The sequence below is a fragment of the Paroedura picta genome, chromosome 1, assembly GCF_049243985.1.
Source record: "Paroedura picta isolate Pp20150507F chromosome 1, Ppicta_v3.0, whole genome shotgun sequence".
Classification (NCBI taxonomy): Eukaryota; Metazoa; Chordata; class Lepidosauria; order Squamata; family Gekkonidae; genus Paroedura; species Paroedura picta.
In genome coordinates, this window is record NC_135369.1 from 100,315,108 (window position 1) to 100,334,874 (window position 19,767).

At 44.9% G+C, this 19,767-nt stretch overlaps 1 protein-coding gene and 1 long non-coding RNA gene across 4 annotated transcripts in view; one reads left to right on the forward strand and one right to left on the reverse strand.

Moving 5' to 3' along the window:
* Positions 1–14,289, reverse strand: part of PCMT1 (protein-L-isoaspartate (D-aspartate) O-methyltransferase) — a 27,383-nt gene extending 13,094 nt beyond the window's left edge. For all 3 annotated transcript variants that reach the window (XM_077350071.1, XM_077350090.1, XM_077350080.1), the window contains exons 1-3: positions 14,019–14,289; positions 8,729–8,833; positions 3,882–3,913 (exon numbers count right to left, since the gene is read on the reverse strand). In XM_077350071.1, coding sequence (XP_077206186.1) covers positions 3,882–3,913; positions 8,729–8,833; positions 14,019–14,274 — 393 coding nt within the window. In that variant the 5' untranslated portion in view covers positions 14,275–14,289. The remainder of the gene's footprint in view (positions 1–3,881; positions 3,914–8,728; positions 8,834–14,018) is intronic.
* Positions 13,959–19,767, forward strand: part of LOC143843654 (uncharacterized) — a 14,649-nt gene continuing 8,840 nt past the window's right edge. Inside the window, exon 1 of the long non-coding RNA XR_013233633.1 lies at positions 13,959–14,097. This is a non-coding gene — a long non-coding RNA (uncharacterized LOC143843654). The remainder of the gene's footprint in view (positions 14,098–19,767) is intronic.

The window sequence follows — 19,767 nt, forward strand, 5'->3', positions numbered from 1 at the left end:
GACTTTGTTTTTTCTCCTTCCTGAATTTTGATAATGCTTTTATTCATCCTCATGTTTGTCATCCTCCTCCCTGTCTCTTGCCCCAACTCTTTTATTTGCTCAACAAAACTTTTCAGGTTCAATATTGTTATTGTTAGGTGCGAAGTCATGTCCGGCCCATCGCGACCCCATGGACAACGATCCTCCAGGCCTTCCTGTCCTCTACCATTCCCCGGAGTCCATTTAAGTTTGCACCTACTGCTTCAGTTACTCCATCCAGCCACCTCATTCTCTGTCGTCCCCTTCATCTTTTGCCCTCAACCTCTCCCAGCATTAGGCCCTTCTCCAGGGAGTCCTTCCTTCTCATGACATGGCCAAAGTATTTGAGTTTCATCTTCAGGATCTGGCCTTCTAAGGAGCAGTCAGGGCTGATCTCCTCTAGGATTGACCGGTTTGTTCGCCTTGCAGTCCAAGGGACTCGCAGGAGTCTTCTCCAGCACCAGAGTTCAAAAGCCTGAGTGCTTGGCCTTCCTTATGGTCCAACTTTCGCAGCCATACATTGCAACCGGGAAGACCATAGCCTTGAGTAGACGCACTTTTGTTGGCAGGGTGATGTCTCTGCTTTTTAGGATGCTGTCTAGATTTGCCATAGCTTTCCACCCCAGGAGCAAGTGTGTTTTAATTTCTTTGTTGCAATCCCCATCTGCAGTGATCTTGGAGCCCAGGAAAATAAAATCTGTCACTACCTCCATTTCTTCCCCATCTATTTGCCAGGAATTGAGAGGGCTGGATGCCATGATCTTTGTTTTCTTGATGTTGAGTTTCAAGCCAGCTTTTGCACTCTCCTCCTTCACCCACATCAAGAGACTCTTTAGTTCCTCTTCGCTTTCTGCCATTAGAGTGGTATCATCTGCATATCTGAGGTTGTTGATATTTCTCCCTGCAATCTTAATCCCAATTTGTGACTCATCTAACCCTGCCTTTCTCATGATGTGCTGTGCATACAAGTTAAATAGGCAAGGCGACAGGATACAGCCTTGCCGAACTCCTTTCTCAATTTTGAACCAATCAGTGATTCCATGCCCGGTTCTCACTGTTGCTTGACCTGCATAAAGGTTTCTCAAGAGACAGATAAGATGTTCTGCTATTCCCATCTCTTTAAGAACTTGCCACAATTTGTTGTGCTCCACACAATCAAAGTCAATGAAGCATAGTCAATGAAGCAGTAGATGTTCTTCTGGAACTCCCTAGCTTTCTCCATGATCCAGCGTATGTTGTCAATTTGATCCCTAGTTCCTCTGTCTCTTTCAAATCCTGCCTGTACTTCTGGAAGTTCTCGGTTCACGTATTGCTGGAGCCTAGCTTGTAGGATTTTGAGCATAACTTTGCTAGCATGAGAAATGAGTGCAATGGTGCGGTAGTTTGAACATTCTTTGGCATTGCCTTTCTTTGGGATTGGAATGTAAACTGACTTTTTCCAATCCTGTGGCCACTGTTGAGTTTTCCAAATTTGCTGGCATATTGTGTAGTGCTTTTACTGCATCGTCTTTTAAGATTTTGAATAGTTCAGTGGAATGATGTCACCTCCACTAGCTTTATTGTTGCTCAGACTTCCTAAGGCCCATTTGACTTCACATTCCAGGATGTCTGGCTCCAGGTCAGTGACTACCCCATCGTGGTTATTAGGGATGTTAAGCTCGCTCTTGTATAGCTCCTCTGTATAATATTTCCACCTTTTTAAAATCTCTTCTGCTTCTGTTCGGTCCTTACCATTTGGGTCCTTTATCATACCCATCTTTGCATGAAATGTTCTCTTCAAATCTCCAATTTTCTTGAAGAGATCTCTGGTCCTCCCTATTCTATTGTTTTCTTATATTTATTTGCACTGTTCATTTAAGAAGGCATTCTTATCTCTTCTAGCTATTCTCTGGAATTCAGCATTCAATTGGGTGTACCTTTCTCTTTCTCCCTTGCCTTTCACTTCCCTTCTCTCCTCAGCTATTTGTAAAGCTTCCTCAGACAGCCATTTTGCTTTCTTGCATTTCTTTTTCTTTGGGATGGTTTTAGTTGCTACCTCTTGTACAATGTTGCAAACCTCCGTCCATAGTTCTTCAGGCACTCATTTTGTACTCCAAGGCCAAACGTGCCTGTTATCCCGGTAATCTTTTGGCTTCCTATTTTAGTATTCCAATCCCCCATGATGATAAGCACATCATTTTTGGCATTGCTTCTAGAAGGTGTTGTAGGGCTTCAAAGAACTGGTCAACTTCATCCTCTTCAGCAGCAATGGTTGGGGCATATTCCTGGATTACTGTGATGTTGAATGGTTTGACTTGGATTCGAACTGAGATCATTCTGTCATTTTGGGGATTGTATGCCAAGACTGCTTTCCTACTCTTTTATTGATTATGATGATGAAGGCTACTCCATTTCTTCTGTGAGATTAGTATACTGAGAGAGTAGTATACCTGATGGTCATCTGAATTAAATTCACCCATTCCTGTCCATTTTAGTTCACTGACTACTAAAATGTCGATGTTCAGTTTTGTCATTTCTTGTTTGACCACGTCCAGCTTGCTTTGATTCATAGATCTGACGTTCCAGGTTCCTATGGAATAAAAGTCTTTTCACCTCCAGTTACCTCCACAACTAAGTGTCCTTTCGGCTTTGGCCCAGTCGCTTCATTCTTTCTGGTGCTACTCGTACTAGCCCCAGTAGCATATTGGACAACTTCCGACCTGGGCTCATCTTACGGCATCATATCATTTTGCCTTTTGGTACTGTCCATAGAGTTTTCATGGCAAAGATACTGGAGTGGTTTGCCATTTCCTTCTTCAGTGGATCAACTTTTGTCAGAGCTCTCTGCTATGACCTGTCCGTCTTGGGTGGCCCTGCACGGCATAGCTCATAGCTTCACTGAGCTACGCAAGCCCCTTTGCCATGATAAGGCAACAATCCTTGAAAGGGAGGTTCAATATAGTAATCTATAAATTTTGCACAGAAATACTTTAATGCAATAAAGAAAGTAAGAAGATATTGGTGAAACTGCTATCCTTGTACCTAGTTACTTTCATTTATGAAAGAAAAAGTAGTGAAACAGGCAGGTAGCAGGAAGGAAGGGGGTTCCACAACTTCTCTAACTAAGTCAAAAAACGTTGTCGTGAAGCCAAGTAAGAAAACAGTATCACACTACAATGATATAAGGCTTCAAACATCAAAGGGAAAGAGTTAAATAGGGCATGTGAAAGAGGACAAAGATTAATTCTTTCCTCTTCCAAGATAAGACCACATGTGATTATTTTGCATTACAAGAGGGTAGATTTCAAGTCAGAATCCCAGAGAAAATAAATAATGGTAACAACAGTATGACACTGGAACCAATGGAGGTCTTCATCTATCAGAAGAGTTTCTATTACAAGTATTAAACAAGGGCTGGGACAGATGGCTTATAAAACGGTTTCCAAATTTAGGACTAAAGTTCTGAATATTTTTGCTACACCTGCACTTGAAGCTTTTTTTAAAAAATGGATAAACCAGTTCTTGAAAAAACATGAGGACATGAAAATGCTATGGCTTACAAGAAACAATGTTTGGATTTTCTAGAATAAACACTGAATGAATACTCTCAACAGCAGACAAAAAGTTGAGTATGAAAGTACCTTACCACTTCAACATGCCAGGTTTCTATATTCTGTATTAAAATTCAAATACTATCAAGACCACCCTGTGCACTGTAGGTTCCATTACAATGACATTCAGAGTTTACATAAGTCTCCTGAAATACTGATACTTGTACTGTGGAAATTTCCATCTCCCATCTCCCAAAGTAAATAATACTAAATAAAGTATTAAAATAGTTGCCAAAAAATGGCTGGCATCTAGTAGCCAAGCTTAAAACTTACCATATGTGGAGCACTGATTGTTGCTTGGAATCCTATAAGGCACAACAGAAACACCTGAGTTACCAAACACTGAAATATTTGTAACTTTGCTGTGGCACATACATGAGCAGGAACTAATTTCTATACAGCTATGTCTGAAGAAATATTTTCCAAACAATCACTTGTGGCTTCAGATAAAAGACTCAATTCATGCTGTCACTGATTTAAGGAAAAATTATGAAACTTGTTTTGGGGGTTCCCCCTACAAATTTCAGCTGCAGAATTATCAGATGGGGAGATGCACTCCTTAGCTCATATCTCTGAACATTTAATGATATACCGATAAGCAGCAGTACTTAGAATGATATCCAGAAGCAGACAAACCACCAGTGCAATTATCTGAAAAAAGACTTGCACCTATATGAAAGCATACCTATGTAATATTAAACACACCTGACAAAGTGCAGCTCCATGTAAACTGCAAAGGTCAATCCTAAATATTACAAAGGCATGCATGATAATAGCTGTACCACTCCTACAAAAAGAGCTGTTATTAGCTATATAATACAGATGATGAAGCACCTTGAACCACTGATGCTACCTAGAAATCTTAGGGTAAAATTGGGTATCAAAGAATTAGAGGCAGAAGTAAAGGGAGAGAAGGTTTTAAGCACTGAATATCAACTGATATCCTAGCTGTGAGGCATCAGCGAGCATTTTCGCTGAAAAACTCTTGTCGCTCTACTGGGACCTACCTGCCAGGCTTGATAAGGCAAAGGACCTGAAGGACCCTTGGCCATCTTGAGGGATGTTTGATGGCTTCAGGCAGCTCTCGTTAACTGAAATGGACAAACTGCCAGGGTCAATGAGGGTGACCACTTGCCCCCTTGATCCCTGTCCATTTTGGCTGCTCCAATCAAGCGACCAGTGGATAGGAGGCCCCCTCAGGGATATTATCAGCCTCTCCCAATCATCTGGGGAGTTCTCAGAGGCACTGAAGCGGGCAGTGGTTTGTCCTTTGCTGAAGAAATAATCGCTTGATCTGCAGGACCCAGCCAACTACCAACCTGTCTCGCATCTTGCATTTCTGGGCAAGATGGTTGAAAGGGTCACCACAGATCAGCTCCTGGCATTACTTGGAGGAAGCTTCAGCGCTTGATCGATACCAGTCAGGTTTTCATCCTGGCCACAAAATGAAGATAGTGTTGATTGTGCTAACGGATGATCTCTGGCATAGCTGGATGGGGTAGTTCAGCTATTCTCATGATGTTAGACCTGTTGGCAAACTCCGAGCTCTTAGCCCATCGCCTCGCCAGGGCTAGGATATGTGGGACAGCCCTTCCATAGCTGATCTCCATCCTTCATAACTGGATGTAGAGGGTCACAGTGGGGGAAGTGTTATCACGCCCCTTCCAATCCCATGTGGAGTTCCGCAGGGGGCAGTTCTCTCTCCCATGCTTTTTAACATCTTTACGTGTCCTCTGGCCAAGCTGGTCTGGAATGAGTTGTCATCAGTATGCAGATGAAGATGACACTCAGCTCTATCTCCTGATGGATGGCTGCCTGAACTCCAGCTCACCCTGGGAAACATTTGCCAGATGTTTGGAAGCCATAGCTGGAATGCTTGAATAGAGTTGCCTAAAACTCAACCCCTCCAAGACAAAGGTCTTATAGCTGGAAAGGAAGGCAGAGATAGCGAGAGGCTGACGATTCAAAGAGAATGTAAGCCCAAAGTATAATCGAAAGTGGCTATCCAAATAAAGCAGTCTGTCTTGCACAATGATCATGTGAATTATGCATCAAACTAGGAGAAAAGCCCATTTATAAAAATGGGCTTAAAAAGGGGCATAGGGCGAGTGCATCCTACCTGCGAGGTTGGCGGGAAGCTGCTGGGGGCAGACAGTTAAGGCGCGCGGCTTGGAGGGGGGGGCGTTGGGGAAGGGAAGGACGCATGCTCGGGAGTCTGGGCATGCGTGCTGGAGCGGGGTGTTGGGGGGGCGTCGGCATGAGTAACCAGGCATGCGCGTGAGTCCGCGTATGCCTGGTTCATGTGTGCGAGGCGAAAGTGAAGAGAGGGACAGGGAGCAGGAGGGCCGGCGGAAGGTGAGTGCGGTCTGGGAGCGGGACTCTGGCGGGGGGTGAGTTGGTGTGTGTGTGGGAAGCGCGGGGACAGGGGGTGGGGGAGAGGTGACGGGTGGGCGTCGGGGCGCCGTGGCGGGTTGCGAAAGGGTCTTGGGAGGGTGGGGGGTTAGCGGGCGGCGGGTGGCTGGGGGAACATGTGGCTGGGTGGGTTTGCGTGTAGCTTGAAGAAGTGGCGTGTCAGGAAGGGGTCTGGGGAGGGTTGGGGGTGTGAGCGGGCGGGAGGTGGGTGGTGGTGTGTGTGTGTGTGTGGGGGGGTTGTTTGTGTCGGAGGCAGCAGCGCGGGGCAGGAAGGGAGCTGGGGATGGGGGGGTAGTCAGACGTAGCCGCCAGCGTGTTGTTGGTGGGTGGCGGGAAAGGAGTTCTATGGCGGGCAAGGCCGGGGAAAGCAGGCAATGGGAAGGCGCATTTCACGCGGCTCCCCATTGGCAGCGTGGTCCAAGAGTGACACTCGTAGGGCCGAATCAGGAGCCGCTTTGCAGCTCCTGATTCGCCCCTTCGAGTTTTTATCACGGACAAAGCCCGCCCTAACTCCTCCCCAATAGCCCTTAGGGCTTTATTTAATCCGCTCCGCAGGAGTGGTTAAAGATGGGTACTTAGGTTTAATACCACGCTTATGGATATTTTCCTTTTTCAATGGTGCTCCTGTATAATAATATATATATAGCAAGTTGATACAAAACAAATATTTCAATCTATGACTAGAAAATCATATGTTCCAAACCTGAGTAATTAATCATTTTTCCTGTAGTAAATATAACATACAAATATAAAATAATATGAATATAATCCAACAAATTACATCATACCACCTAGATTATGACAAATATTTGAAATTTTGACATATGTATTATTATACAGGGGCACCATTGAAAAAGAAAAATATCCAAAAATATGGTATGGAACCTAGATACTTATTTGGTGCATAATTCACATGATCACTGTGCAAGACAAACAATGAAATAGACATCAAGTTTATTTTGAACAATACTTTATTTGGACTGCCACTTTCGATTCTCCTTTCGGCTGGGGAGGAAGGTGGCATAACAGGAAGTGTGTTTGCCCAGCCTGGCCAGGGTGCAGCTTAACATCTTGCCCTCTGCCAGGAATCTGGGCGTGATCCTCAACGTCTCCCTTTCAATGGAGGTGCTGACCATGAGAGTAACCTGCCTGGCGTTTTCCACTTATGTCAGGCGAGGCTACTGGTGCCCTACCGGTCTCCCTGAGCACCTAGCCATGGTGATCCATGCAACTGTCACCTCTAGGATTGACTTCTGTAACTCACTCTATGCAGGCCTTTCATTGCCCTTGACCTGGACATTGCAGCTGGTACAAAATGCAGCTGCTAAGGTCCTCACTGGTACACCTTGGAGGGCCCTGTGCTGAGGGAGCTGCATTCATTGCCACTTGTGGCCTGGATCAAATTTAAGGTTTTGGCTTTAACCTTTAAGGCCTTTCACTAGGCCCACATATCTGAGGGACCGCTATCACCTTATGCCCCCCACAGGGCCTTGTGCTCTGTGAGTACAAATTTGCTGGTGGTTCCCAGCCCACAAGAGGTACACCTGGCCTCGGCCGGGGCCAGGACCTTTTTGGTCCAGGCCCCGACCTGTTGGAATGAGGTCCTGGAATAGCTGAGGGCCCTGCAGGAATTTTCTCAGTTCCGCAGGGCTTGCAAGATGGAACTCTTCCAACAGGTCTTTGGTTGAGGCCAGAGCAATGAAGATCAGGGGCTCCTCCGTATTTTTGACCAGAACAGTAGGATTCCCCATACCCAAGGTGCTGGGTGGGTGGGCGTAGGGTGGGGTAGGTTTGGAATTATTTACTATTTTATGGTGGGGTTTTATTGTTGTAACCTGCCATGAGATGGCTTGCCAATAGCAGTGGGAAAGAAATCCAATAATAACTAAATAAAGGTATTACACTGTTAATAAAATGGAAAATCTTTTCCATGATTATTTTGGTATCTTAGTCCACCCCTGCTCCCCTTTCTCCTGGAAGGAGGCCAGGCCCAGCGGCAACTAATGGGCAGTTTGTTATCATGCAGTTTTCAGAATTCATCCATTCATCCATTCAGACATTCATTACTGGATGTCTAGAGGCCATACAACTTACCTAGGCTCAGTGGCAGCCTCAACACAACTTGTGTGGTGGCTACTTCCTTGGCAAGTTGCACAACTCACCTGAGTGATTTGGTTCCATGTAACTTTTGCAACTGGGCCAGGTATTTCCCAGGGAGAGACTGCTGGCGTAGGGAAGGAGGGAAAGGTGAAAGCCTGTGCAGTGTAGTGATAAGAGTAAAGTGTGGGAGACTCAGGTTCAAATTCCCACTCTGGCATGGAAACATGTTGGGTGACCTTGGGCTACTCACCTTCTGTCAGCCTACTCTACCTCACAGAGTTTTTGTGGGGATAAAATAGAGGAAAGGAGAATGATGTAAAATGTTCTTGGTTTTAATTATGAAGAAAGTTGGACTTTAATTGAAGTAGCTAAATAATAAATGCAGCTGAAAGTAGCAATCAAATAAAAAACAAAGGTCAGTTGGTATGTGGGAAGGAGAGAAGCAAGAAGGGAAGAGGATATGAGGGTTACCAGGAGGACCCTGGGCAAAGACACAGCATTATAATGAACATACTCCAAATCTTCAGCAAGATAAAGCTTGTACATACAAGTTTTTAATTCATAATGCTATGAATATACATAAAGTCTTTAGATAAATGCTCTCATACCTATTGATTGTGGAGAGTCCATATAGGGGTTGCATTTTGCATAATGGCAACGATCTGTGGCAAGCATTACTTCAAATACTTTATCTGACTTGATTATTCCATTTTCTGGGAGGGGAAGTCAAAATGTTAAACAGTGTTTTAGTGCAGTACCATTCTTTAGAACTGACAAAAGATAACACAAAAAGTGGTGCTAAATATAATCTTTGATTTGACGAATTTGTCCTGAATTCAGTATTAGAAGGAAAAGGCATTTTTAGAACATGCGTAACCAAGCTGTTAGAAAATATAGCCTGTTGCAACCATAGTCACAATTCTTAGAGAAGTTCATTCATTGAACACAGATGTGAACTTCAATCTACTTTATTTCAATCTACATTACTTCAATCTAATTAAAAAACCCACTGTCAGGATCAATCAAAAGACCTCTGGTCTCTGTGTTCAGCCCCAGTGAAAAAGGCACACTTTAAATAATATAAATATATAAATAAATACTAATCAGGACCAACCGTGCTTGGCTTCTGAGATCAGGATAGCTTGGGTCATTCAAGTCATGGCTTAATTCTATTTTACTTGACTAGTTTTTTGTCCATCAATCTATTGTATACATCCATATGAATTCCCACAAAGATGAACTTCCGTTGAAAATTTATAACAAGCACAGAATTTTGCATCTTGGACAACACAATGCTGCTTTGTAAGCATACTCATCCATGCAACTGCTTTATGGAGTATGCATCAATGCCCTATATCAACAGAATATTCTTTGTAATATTTATCACCAAGCAATTCAATGGACTTCAGCAGCCTCATTGGTAAAGTAGCTGTGGAGAGAGTTGCTCTCAACTATGGCTTCTTAGCAGATCTAGTTTGACCTTTTACACAAATAGGTGAATTCTAAGTGGAACTGGCCTGAGGTTCCCTCTTTGATATTTGTTATGCACAAGTCATTGTACAACAGAAATTGACATGTACAACATAGTGGTGCTTCTGCTGACATGAGGTACCAGTATCTCCTACAAAGAGGAAACCAACAAGTCGAAATCATGCTGCTGTCCGTCCACTTCTAAAAAGGCAACTTCAAGATATGAATTCCCAAAAGGAGGTACTGTTAGTTTGTTACAGACAAAAGATATTTTGAGGCACCTTAAAGACTAGCCTGTTTGTTATTGATTCAAATGGGTAGCCGTGTTTGGTCTGAAGTAGAACACAACAAAATCAGAGTCCAGTAGCACCTTTAAGCCCAACAAAGATTTATTCAAGGCGTGAGCTTTCGAGTGCAAGCACTCTTCCACAGACTATGAACTACCATTGGAATATAAAGCAAAAGTTAATTCTGATAAATTAGTAAACTGTGTCACAACATCCAATTACAGCCATATGATCATTCTTTGCTAAAACAGCCAATCAGTCCCCTCAAATTCAGTTGTAGTTCACAAAAACATAGGAGAAATCAAACTGTCTATGTTAGTGATTACTAGTAACAAATGGTAAAATGAAAGCCATTAATCATAAACACCAGCTGAGGAAGTATATGCATGCAGTGAAAGTTCACGCCTTGAATAAATCTTTGTTGGGCTTAAAGGACTCAAATTTTGTTGACCAGCTATTTATGTCACTTTCTGTAAAAATTTGATCATTTAAACTTAAGGGTAACTCATCAACCTATTTCCTTACTCAAGGTACTCTGTTTCCTATAAGTAAGTTAACATTTTAACACAGCATAGTAGCCTTTTTGTCTTCTAGTAAGAATTTGGTCAAGAACAGCTTTGTACATTCCAAGTTGTTCAAATCCTTAAATCGTGCTAGAAGGGCAGTAATTACACTCCTCCTGTCATCTGTATAAAATTCACAATGGAGTAATATGTGGGAAATTGTCCCAATATGTGGGAAATTGTCCCAATAACAATAGCACTACATGTAGTTCCATAGGATCGTTCATAAAGTACAGCAGATTGGAAGGCATCAAAGCGAACTCTGAAAATGGTCCACTTTAGCAAAAGTGATGGTAGACAAATAAGGGGCCACTGAAATTCCTGTCCATGATTTTAAGGAAAAGTATGGCTTTGGTAGAACTGCCAACTCACTCTAGATTTCAATATCAATGAAGCATTGATTGACCAAGGACTTGGCCTGTCTCAATCCCACCTCCAGAAGTGGAGGTAGATCTGGCCAAATGTTAGCAGCCATTGTAGACAACAGCACATATGGCACAGCCAAGATAAAGGAATTAGTCCAATCAGGGTTTGTTGTATTTTCATCCAGAAATTAATGATGATCAGTCAAACTTTTGTTTCTCCTTTGAACTGACAAGCCTCCTGCCTAAGCATAGCATTAGCTGTGCACAGGCCATACTCAAGACAAAGTGTATTTTCATAAAATCAATACAAAAACTGTAGCAACCTGTTAAGAAGGCTTGCCTACATAAAAATATTTAAGAAGTTATCTAACATGGCCTAATAGCAAGCATGGTCTATAGTAAGTTTTAATGCTGACACATGAGCAATGAGACTGTTGTACTATTGTGATTATAGCTACATCCGGGCTTTTCTGGAGATGGCATCAAAACTCTCTAAACAAGCAGCACTACTGCTTTTTGTCATCGCCTCAAAACACTCAAGATAGTATAAATGTTTTCTTTTTGTCTCCCTTTTTTTGGAATTTATTTTGCCTAATTTAAAAGATAAATCTTATTATCACTAACCATATCTTTTGAGGTGTAAAATTTGAGAGGGCTTGAAACCTATTTCCTAGAATGAATTCTCAGAATGCTCCTCCACATATCTACAGGGCACCTCAAGAATTCTCTAATTACTTCAGTTGAAGATTTATGTCATTAATAAATCCATCAAGAGCATTCATATTTCGGGATATTTATCATCTCATTATCTTACATGTAGGCCATGAGAAATATATTCCATATGTTGAACCTGTTACTCAAAACTAGCAAAGCAGTACTAGGATTTATGTAACACTTTCTGATTTTTTACACTGAGATTCATATTCATCCATTAATTAAAAATATGATAAAAGTACCAAAATTCAAGGCACATCATGCCATGGTTCAAAAACACACTACAGTGTTGATTGTAAGCTGTTACTTCTTTGGGTAGCACCCTATAGTCCTACTTGACTGGTGACAGAAAGTGTCCTGTAAGGCTTTTAAAGCAAGAGATGTTGAGCAGTATTTTGACATTGCCTGCCTCTATGTAGCAACTCTGGACTTCCTTGGTGGTCTCCCATCCAAGCAGTAATCAGGGATGGTCCTGATTAGCTTTCAAAATCTGAGTAATCGAGCTAGCATGGACCATCTAGGTCAGGGTGCCACTGCCTTATTAAAGGACCTGAACTAGGCAAAGGTTTAATCACAACCAACCTGCTTACAACAAACCCAGATGCCAACTGTGCTGCCACATACACTCCAATGACACAATCACTGGACCTAACAACATTATTCACTTGCTCATCTTCTAACACTGAATATTCTAACAATGCTCCTCTGGCAAACAGGTTTTTTTGTTTTGTTCCGCCAAAGAATTAATGGACAAAAGTCTGACATCAAACACCACAGGACTGAAAAATCTGTAGGGGAACACTTCAAGCTTCCAGGACATTCAATAAGTGGCTGCTTTATTACAAAGGAACTTCAAGAACAGACTAGAAAGGGAGATTGCAGAAATGCAAGTTATTACAACATTCAAAACAATGACATATCCTGGACTCAATAAGGATATTGTTTTCTTTATCTCACTATGCATGCTAACCTTGAGCAGTTTTTATATTCACATTCCTTACAATCCTCTCTTCTTTTTAATTTATTTTATTTGGGACAATGTGACTGTAAGGTGATGTTAGTAATAGGTAATGTAATTTTGAATTTAACTCTCTGGTCTCAGGACAAGATAGTTGCCAGCACAGCTTGTCACTTGCGGGGATGCTTCCACTCTTGGGTGGAGATGCATGGGGCCAGCAACAACTGGGAACCTGTCTGTCATTAATTACTAACATGGATAGTTTTATTTCTCCAATGCAGCTGAAATCAAAAGGGCTGATTGCCTGTTTTGGCAAAGAATTACCATATGGCTTAATTTTGATATTGTGACAGTTTACTCATTTGCCATAATTTGTTTTTGCTTTATATCTCCACAGTTATGATAGTTGTTCATTTAGTTTGAGGAAGAGTGCATGCACTCAAAAGCTCATGCCTTGAAGAAATCTTTGTTGGTCTTAAAGGTGCTATTGGACTCTTATTTTTGTTATCCTGTTTATATGCCCAACATTTCCCCTTTCCTTCAAATCTTTAAACAAAACAAAATCATAGAGTTGGAAGGGGGCATGAACTCCCTGCTCAATGCAGGATCAGCCTAAAGCATCCCCGAATCTAAGACATAGAAGTCTGTATCAAAAAAGTCAAGTAAAATGACATGCTATCTATCCATCTATACTCACAAACACGCGCGCGCGCGCGCCCATATACATATGTGTCCCTGCCTTCGAGATACTTCAAAGGATGATGTCATTGCACTCCTCCTATCCTGTGTGCCTAAATTTCAGCGACAAAAGTGCTTAAAATGCCTCCAGAAGGCTGTGCAAACACAGCGGTCTTCCCAACACCATCTCCCACGGGATCGGCCGCACCGCAGCACACTGAACTCTCCCACCCCGGTGCCGGCCTGACTGGGCCACCCCTTTGAGGCGGCGATCCGGAGCAGAGCCGGGGCGACCATGGCCTTCCCGCTCCCTGCGCGTTTCCCTCCCGCCGCGACCAGCTCCAGGATGCTCAGCGCCGCCGCCGCCGCCGCCCCCCCGGCTCTTTCCAGCCCACCGGGAACGGGGCCCGCCCGACGAAGGGCCTCTGCGCGGACAGCCAGGCCGAGAGAGGGCTCTCCCCGCCTCCGCCCCCGGAGGACGCCGGCCCGTCTGCCGGGCAGCGCCTTCGCCCGAGGGAGGGCGGGAGGGGAGGCAGGGAGGGGGCCCCGGAGGGCAGGTGGGCCCCTCGCTGGAACTCCTGCCGTGCCGCGGCCGCGCCTCCTCCAGCAGCGACGGCGGAGGGGCCCGCCCTGTTCCCGGCTCGCGCATGGGGAGGCACACCCCCCTCCCCGGGGAAGAAATCCCCACCCCGCCCGCCCGCCCGCCCGCCCGCCCGCCCGCCGGGGACAGTTGGCGGCTGCCCAGCGCGCGACGGGCAACGGTCCCTCCCAGGCAGGGGGCCTCGCGCGCCAAAGAGGGAGAGTGGAGCATGTGAATGGGCTGCGCGCGCCTGGTCCCTTCCTCCCGCCCTCCCCTCACTCACTGCGGAGGTTGTGGATGAGCTCGGAGTGGCTGGCGCCTCCTGACTTCCAGGCCATCGCTAGACAGACTCTGCGGAGCAGGTAAAGAGCCGCCTTCAGCGCCGCGACTGCGCACAGGAGCTTCCCCAGGAAGGACACAACCTCCAGCGCCGACACAGGCGCCGCCTCCTCCTCCCCCCCTCCCGCAGCAGCTGCCGCTGCCGACGCGCGTCCGCCGGAGGGAGGGACTGCTCGGCCACCCCCCTGCGCCCTCGACATTCTCAACCGCCGCCGCCGCCGCCGGGCAACCGTGGCCGCTGTGCGCAGGCGCGCTCCACCGAACAAAGGGGACAGGCCGAGGGGGGGGGGTCATACTCGGAGGAGGAGAGGCTGGCCGAGGGAAAAGCGGGACGGAGCTCTGCGCGCGGGAGAGTCCCTCGCTCTTTTGCACGCTGAAAAGTGGGTGCCAAGCACTGACAACAGACCAAGCACTTTCTCCCAACCCATCCCCCAGGAAGCATTCCCGGTTCCCCCCCCCCCCGCGAACCCTTGCTCTCTCTCGTGTCCCCCAGCAAGGGTGCTGTTGTCCTGTAAGCATCGGCTGGCCTCAGAATATGCTATTTTGTCACTCTTAAAGATAGACATTATGGCTTTATTCTTGGCTGCGGTCCCTTCTCAAAACCACAGAAGCATTCCTGGTTCCCCCCCCCCCCCGCAAACCCTTGCTCTCTCTCCTGCCCCCCAGCAAGGGTGCTGTTGTCCTGTAAGCATCGGCTGGCCTCAGAATATGCTATTTTGTCACTCTTAAAGATAGACATTATGGCTTTATTCTTGGCTGCGGTCCCTCCTCAAAACCACGCCTTCCCCAGGATCCACTCCCAAATCTCCCAATAATTTATCAACCTGGAGTTGGCAACTCTAGTTCATATAGTCTTCATTTTTTTTTAAAGATAGCTGAAAAGTCTTTCCATGTCTCCTGGCTACAGCAGTGCCTCACTATTTACTTAACGTTTGTCAGAGGTGGAATGCCTAAGTTTCTGATTTTTGGAAGACAGCACTCTTGCTTCCACTGGCTGGAGGCTATTATTTATTTGTTTTCATTGTTATATTTATATACTAGTAATCAAGCCCGCTGCGACTAATGCAGCGGGCGCTAGGGCATGCAGCCCCCGGCAGTCGTGCAGAGCGCGGCTGCCAGGGGCTGCCTCGGCCGGCAGCCTGACGCGGCAAGAGGCGCAAAGCGCCTCTCGCCACGTCAGGCAGCCGGGCAGGGAGCCCCTGGCAGCTGCGCGGAGCGCGACTGCCGGGGGCTCCCTTTGCCGGCGGCCTGACGCATCGGAGGTGCTTCGCGCCTCCCGACGCGTCAGGGCGCCAGCAAGGAAGGAACTGCGAGCCGCGCTCTGTGCGGCTCGCAGTTGCTTCCTTGTGGAAGGACGGGGATTGCCCCGGCCAATGGTCTGTCCAGAGGAAGGAGCCAATCAGGCCCCTTCCTCATCACGGACAAAGCCCACCCTAACTCCTCCCCCAAAGAGCTTAGCGCTTTATTTAGCCCGCGGCGCCCGCACCGCAGGCGTGTTAAGGATACTGTCCTCCCTTGCAGCTCAGGGTGGTTTACATAGAACATGAGAATAGATAAGCTTACATAGAACATGAGGGAACATGTTAGTACATTTCTGTAACATCAAGTAAAACAATAACAATGGTGGTTTCAACAAAATTCCAAATGTAATCTGATTAACTATTGTCCCATCAGTTGGTCAGTTCATGGGGAGGGGTTTAGGGGCCGGGGGTGAATGTTCCCAGTTCCGTTAATCTCAACCAAATGCTTGGCGGAAGAGCTACATTTTGCAGGCCTTGTAGAACTGTGCTAGCAACAACAGAGCCCTGATCTCTTCTGGGAGCTCATTCCACTAGGTGGGGGCCAGAACAGAGAAGGCTCTGACCCTGGTTGAGGTCAGACATGCTTCTTTGGGTCCAGGGATCACCAGCCAGTTATATGATTGCTGCTGAATTGGCACTAGCAATGCCAAAAAATCACATTTAAAAGTCCTTGATCTTTGTGTTTTAACCAAGCCAATAAAAAAAACGTTTCAAACTTTTTACATAGATCTGTCAAAATATGTGCCAATATTGTGATCAACATACAAACAATATAACCTAGAAGCACCCTAAATGAATTATGGCGTGAACGTTTAACCTTTGTAACTCTGTGTCAGAGCTGAAGAGTAATGACAAGATGAGCAATTGTGAAAGAACTAGAAAGGCCCCACAAAAGGCCCAAGGGGAAATAATAGGGATAACAATATGCATCTCCAGAGATGTCTGATTGAAGCAGCTGCTAGATGAAGGAACATGGATCAATGTGCACAAACCACAAGATAAAGAGACTAAACTGTAGGACTGGGAGAGGTAGAATCAGCACCCAGGAAGCATGAGCAGATCTAAATGTCTTACAAGGTTGTAGCTGTGGGCAACAGAGTATGGAGACTGAACAGTTTTATTACGATTGTGCTAAGATACTAGACTTCGGAAGATGGAGGACCAAGTTGAAGGGAAAGATTACCTGGCAGTTGGACATTAATCTGAGACAATGTTACTCTCTATGATGTCATCAACTAGCCAAGCTTGGGGCGGCCATCCAAAATAGTTTTGTATATGAGGACATGGATATGATCCTCTTCCTCTTGGTAATATTTTATTTCTGATTCCAATAGCTACATAAATAATTGGTGAACATAATGTATCACTTTCATCTTGTTGAGTCTTACCTCCTAAAACCCCAAATTTGTTACAATGTTTTAGGCAAAATAAAACACTAATGTAACATCTGTTGCCATACCAACCTGTTTTTACATATGCCTTGAGAACTGAAATTTGTCACTTGAATGCAAATTAAAACTAGTGAGCTCTTTCATTGTGGTAACATGAACATTTGTGATTTCACTCTTTGGTTTATCACAGAGTTCTTTACTATTGAGAGGTTATCTATCCTTTTTTCCCTATATGACAAGATTTCTTGTAATCAAAACATTACCCAAGTTCTAGAACAAAATGTACAGGAAAAAAGGAAGGTGTGCAGGGGCTCATGGGAATTGTAGTCCATGAACATCTGGAGGACCAAAGGTTGACTACCCCTGGACTTTAAAGGAAAGCTTTGCTAACCTGTACATATTTAGTCTTTTCTTCCTGTTGTCTGATAGTTCACCTGCAAGATTAGCAATTCTACCATTACGTTAATACAGTATACTTTAGGGGGACAGTTGTTTGCGCACTTACCTGGAAATAAGGTTCACTGAACACCACAGAATCATCATCATCATCATCATCATCATCATCATCATCATCATCATTATCATTATTATTATATTTATTTCCCGCCTCTCCTGATAGGTTCGAGGCGGGTCACAACAACTAATCCCATTTAAATTCCCATTAAAATATCAATCTACTAACATGGCGGCTAAAAATCCCATCCCTCCCCCAATTATTAAGAGGTGAAGAGGAAAGGAAAGGATAGGGGAGTAGCGTACACTCCAAAGTGATGTTGGGTAAATAGAGGATGCATACCTAGGACAACTCTGTCCATTCCTAGATGCATACCTAAGACCACTGATTTCAATATGCCGCTGCGTAAAATCTAGTTATTTAAATAGGTTTAGGTATGTTCAGTTCTCTATAAGAAACTTTCCGGTAAGTAGCCATGGGTCCAGTTTGTCAGCAGTCTGACCCAGACTCCTGCAACTGGCTGCATTCCCCTTCCCCCCCCCCGATACCCCCCAAAGACAAAGCCCTTCCCCAACCCCACTCACCTTCCTGTGAGAGAACTTTCTGGCAGAAGGAAGGGACTGGGCCAGTGAACATGCCTCTCCATTCCCTGTTGGTCGGGGGGCCCATCCAATTCAGAGAAGAAAATTTAAGACAGGTTCACTTAGTTCCCACATGAGGCAGCTCCCCTATGACTACTGAGGTGAAGGACACCCACTCCAGGCATCAATGATCGGTACCCAGTCAGGCAACCTGGCGAGGAAATGCTACGCCATAAATTTAATTATAAATAAATAAATATAAAAAATTGTTTACTCAGGTAGCTCAGTATTCATAATCTTGGCCTCACTGGCCCCAGTCAGATCACCTCCTATAGTATGTAAAGCAACTCTACTATGCTTCCACAATCTTGTGGAATGATCCCCTGTAGTAGCTAAAGTTATGAAGTACTTGGGCGAAGTGTGGAATGTGCTACTGGCCATCATGTGGCAGCTACCCTACTCCCTCTTGCTGGGATGGATTCCACCACTTTCAAGGAACTACTATAGCAGATAGCACTGCAGGCAGAGAGAGCTGCACCCACTTAGGAGTCTACAGCAAGGTCAGTTGCCTGTTGTAACAGATTCGCTGCTGGGGATGAGTGAAGCCTGCAGTCTCTGGCCCCTTGATCCCCACAACTTAACCAAGTTGTCCTCCAAGGATTTTCTGGACTTTGTACATATAAGTTCGTACAATACCAAAGTCAACATGAGAAGAAAAACCCACCTAGCACTAGGTGGCAGAATAGTTTATGAAAAAAAACTATTTTTCAGAAGACACCTGCCAAAGCTTCTTATATATCCTCAAATGTCAAAAATGAGAGGAATGGTGTGATTCCCACTCACTTAAGAGTCCCTACTATCTTCCACAATCTCTATTCTCACAGTTTTAGAGTTAAACAGCAGTCACATGTTACCACCTGTCTAGCCTCTTTTTAAGAAACAATATAGAGGCCCATTACCATTTCCCATGTCTTCTCCCATGTCTTCTCATTCACAGGCATCATCAGAGAAGGTAACTCTACCCTTTTATTAATCACCATTCACTCAGATATTGCACAGAATTATTGGAGCTGGGGATTAAACACTGATTTATTCATACACTGCCACCATTTATTCATACCTTATTATAATAATTTCTGCACCACCCCTCCCCATAAGGGGCTTGAGGCAGCTCACAAGAATAAAAATGTATTCACAATAAAATACAATAATAAAAATACAATGCTAAAATACAATTAAAAACCATATTCCCCCACCCATTTAATTTCTTCTGCCAGCTACCCATACTGGAAATGGCCTAATTAATAAATAGGTAGGGGAAAAATAGAAAGAGGAGGTGGAGGTAGGCGAGTAAAGATTCAAACACCTGAGGTCTCAACCATAGACCATACATACATGTTTATGAAAGCTAAGATTGTAGCTTATGCCTAAAATTTGAAATGTAGAAAATATAAAGTCTGTATTCCTTAGTTCCTTCCTGTATACTTCAGGGGTACCCCAATTTAGCTACTTTAGAATTTGTGAGAGGGAGCATACCAGACTGCCAACACAACTGATCTTCCTTACACTAATTTCTGTGTTTTTGCTTTCCTAATGAATGCACACTGTGTTGCTTTTTCATATTTGTCAACTGAACTGTGTGGCTCATAGCTGTTTCTGCAATACTTGAATCTGTTGGTGGTCCCTGGGAGGTGCACCTGGCCTCAACCAGGGCTAGGGCTTTCATGGTCCTGGCTACAACCTGGTACAATGAGTACTCAGAAGAGCTGAGGGCCCTGGGTTGAGGAAGATTGGGTCCCTCCCCGTGAGGCCCCTGAGGCAGGAGTACCTCTCCCAAATGCTCACTGCACTGGGAGCGTGTTGCAAAGGGGGGAGGCGCAAATGTGCAGCCGCGGCAAATCCGCGCCTGTGTATTTGCGGGCGCCGGCATGCTGGTGGGCGCAAACGCGCGGGCATGGACCTGCTG